This window comes from Entamoeba invadens (genome assembly GCF_000330505.1).
Source record: "Entamoeba invadens IP1 unplaced genomic scaffold scaff_1105074726023, whole genome shotgun sequence".
In the NCBI taxonomy this organism is placed as follows: Eukaryota; Evosea; order Mastigamoebida; family Endamoebidae; genus Entamoeba; species Entamoeba invadens.
Window position 1 is genome coordinate 2,645 of NW_004443608.1, and position 3,640 is coordinate 6,284.

The window sequence follows — 3,640 nt, forward strand, 5'->3', positions numbered from 1 at the left end:
GTATTTCATCGCGGTGTATTATTTAACAAAGATTCTCGACTTGATACAAAATTTGACTAGTTGAAAATACTCTTTTGGATTACCACTTTAGAAGTAAATGTGTTGGCGTGTTAATGGAGATCAATAATGATAATATTAAAATAGGTGATTCTATGCATCTCATTGCTAAAACGGCGATTTTTGATCAATGCAAAAACTTCAAAATAAAAATATTAAAGCATTACACGTGGGTTATGATTAAAAGTTGCACTAAATTTGAAGTAAAGACAATATATCCAAAGACTATTAATATGATCAACTCTTCCAATATAGAAACAGTGGAAAACAATAATAATCAACGCGGAGAAAGACAATTAATAAACTTTAGTGCGTTTGGGCAAGCAACACCACAGAACAATCATGGTTTTAACATGTTTGTTGGACAAAGACAAACAGGTTTTTTCGGAGTTTAAAATTAATCTTTTAACTTGTTTTTTATTTTTAATAACGAATTTAATACTTATAAAGTCTGATTTCTAATTAACGATATTCCAAAAATACAACAAGGAAATTTACTATATCAGTTTTTTACTATTATAATATATAGTATCGACCATTGCTAATTAAAAACCATAAATACATAGTAAATTTCTTATTAATTTTTACCATTTGACATTCTCAAAGATACGCTGGTTGTCAATCTTTTATTTTGCTTTTCAAATCAATTGGTTTGACCTATTAATCGCCTTATAACTATGACACTTCTGTGATCAACTATATTGAATGGTCTGCCGGTTGTGTTGATATTACTCGGAAATTGGCCAGAGAAGGAATTACAAACTCCACATTTTTTGCTTTCTTTTTTTTGGATGTATAGTGTCGTTAAAAAGTAAGAAAATTTAAAGATAAAACAAAAAATTATTATTTCAAAAAAAGCTATTTATTATAATTAAAAAACTAAATATATAGTTAATTTCCTCCGTCATTAATTAAAAATCCGACTTTAAAGATTTGTATTTGGTAATTTTTGTAATCCGACTGCTTCTGACTTGTTTTTTGGGTTTTTTGACAAAAATTTAGTCAAAAAATAACAGCATTTACCAACGCCAAATTATCAGGAAAAAAAGGTAAACCCCAAATAACAAAAACAGACATTATACGATATTTCAACATTTTACTATATATGGGAGCACATTATAACATAAAGAATCCAATTTCTGAGCTTTGGAACGAAAAACACGGGAAACCAAATATTTATGGTAAAGCTATGCCAAGAATTGTTTTTCAACTTATCAATGCCAACATCGAGACTTACGATGTCACAACTCTTCCGGATGAAGTTGAGAAAGAGAGTTGTTTTATAGGTGATGAAGAAGAGAGTGAGGACAGTGCATCCGATAAGGAGAAAATTCCAGAGAATAAAGAAGAGACTGAAGAAGAAGACTATTTGAGTTGTGATGAGTGGGTCAAAAAACATCCTGTTGACCTGACCGAAGAGAAGCTAAAAAAGGATGTTGAAGTGAGACAAAAAGTAAATGATGAAGAGGCTATAGAAAAAGGGGTAATCAAAGCATCAAACACGCCAAACTCAAATGACAAATTTGGCAAAATTAGGGAAGTGTTGGAAGCTTTTATTTACAACTTAGTGAACAACAAATACTTTACACCGAGCACCACACTATCGGTTGATGAACACCTTTGCGCATTCAAGGGAAAGATATGGGCAAAGGTATTCATCAAGTCCAAACCTCAGCGTTACAGCATCAAGTTTTGGGTTGGTTTTTTGGTTGTTGTTGTAAGAATAATCAATGAAGTCGGAGATTCACGGTGTTGAGACATATACATCAGTAATTGACTTGTTGTTGATATTGTGTTTGATAATGTGTTCAATGAATAACAAAAAGATGTGCTGTGATTGTGAAAGTGGTATGGTTATAAACCTACAGATGTACTGTGGAAAATGCGACAATAAGGAAGAAAATCAAGGATTTCGGGTGACGATAGATATGGTAGCTCCACAATTGTGTATGGGAAAGTTTGTGATAGTTGTATGTGACAACTTTTTCTGCAGCTTAAGATTGGTACATTATTTGGCTCAATATGGTTCAACATTGCTTGGGACTGTGCGAAAAAACAGAGTTGAGGTACCAGAAGAAGCCAAGCAAATCAAACGTTATGACCCCAATGATGATAAAAAGGCTACTACAAGAGAGGCAGATACAACTGAAGTGTATACAAAGGGTGTATGCAAACTGCTTTCTTACTATAATGAAAAGAAGAAGTTGGTGCTCATTATGACGACGATGCATAATGCTAAAGAGTTGTACACTGTTCAAAAGGAAGTGAGAGCAAAGGATGGCAAACTTGTGAGTGTACACAAACCAAATGTAATAAAACAATACAATGCGACAATGGGAGGTGTTGATAGTGCAGATCTGATGATACATACTTACACTTGTAGAAGGCGCACTTCAAGATGGAATGTGAGAATACTTTATGATTTACTTGACATCGCTGCCCTCAATGCCTACAAGGTATATCATCATCACCACGATAAGGTGGACAGGTTGAATTTCCTCAATGAATTGACAGAGTTATTGATGAAAATGATGTAAATTACTTCTTTGGTTTTATTGGTTTTATTATAGTTAATAATCTATTTATTTTCTTTGTTATTTTTCTGTTTCTTTTGTGATCTCTGAAAATCATTTCTGTATATCGTACAATATTCAAAGCGTTTTTTTACATATTTATAGGGGAGGGGCTTTGCTTTTTTTATAAAATTATTATTATTATACTAATTTTTTACTATAATATTATACAAATAAATGATGTGATTACATAATTTCCAAATCTCTGACTCACATCACCCTGATTCTTCGTTTTTGTATGCTTTATCATTGATTTTAAATTTGTAAGGATAGCATCACTCTACTGAGTTGGTATATCAATTCAAAATAAAAGAATAGAAATCTATTTGTTGGTTAGTTTTTATTGTGTATCCCTGTATAAACTCCACAAGCAACAAACAGTATATTCACTTCAAATAGCTATAAATTGTGAAAGTGATTGAGTAGAATACAAAATTTGGTTGATAAGCGTCACTATCTTATAAGTATACACATAAACTATACAATGTTTATCAATAAATCTTTTGTTTTTATTAATTTTCTGGTTTTGATTTTCATCCCAAAAATGCATTTTCAAAAAAACAAAAGCCAAAACAAAAAAAATAATCAGACAAAACAGGTTATATGTTACCATTTGTTTTATAATAACAAACAAATACTTGTCTTACCAATCATATAGAAAAATTTGCTCTCTGTATTCATAATACATTTATCTTTTTTGAAAAAGTCATATCTTTATTACTCACAACTGGAAGACACACGAAATTAAATAAACAAGGTGTCATGATCATTTAAAACAAATTTTGGTTTTACTGTCTTTATTTTACTCATTGAGTTGTTTATGACTCTTTTTCTATTCAAACTGATGTGTCTGACGATTAAAAATCAATCTTATTCATTTATTATTAAATTTAAAGGTTTTTATTGTTTATTGAATAATAAAAAACAAAAAATGTGATTTTCACAAAAGTGTATTTTCCTCTTATTTTCCTCGTTTAATTTTTCACTCTTTTTTGACAAACTCGAATTAT

At 30.5% G+C, this 3,640-nt stretch overlaps 1 protein-coding gene across 1 annotated transcript; it reads left to right on the forward strand.

The window, feature by feature from the left end:
• Positions 1 to 1,246: 1,246 nt before the first annotated feature.
• On the forward strand, positions 1,247 to 2,594 carry EIN_073180 (hypothetical protein; the record flags this gene model as incomplete). The annotated part of the gene is made up of 2 exons (XM_004259288.1): positions 1,247 to 1,753; positions 1,884 to 2,594. The coding sequence occupies 2 exons, from the start codon at positions 1,247 to 1,249 to the stop codon at positions 2,592 to 2,594; spliced, it is 1,218 nt and encodes a 405-aa protein (XP_004259336.1).
• Between the last annotated feature and the right edge of the window lie 1,046 nt (positions 2,595 to 3,640).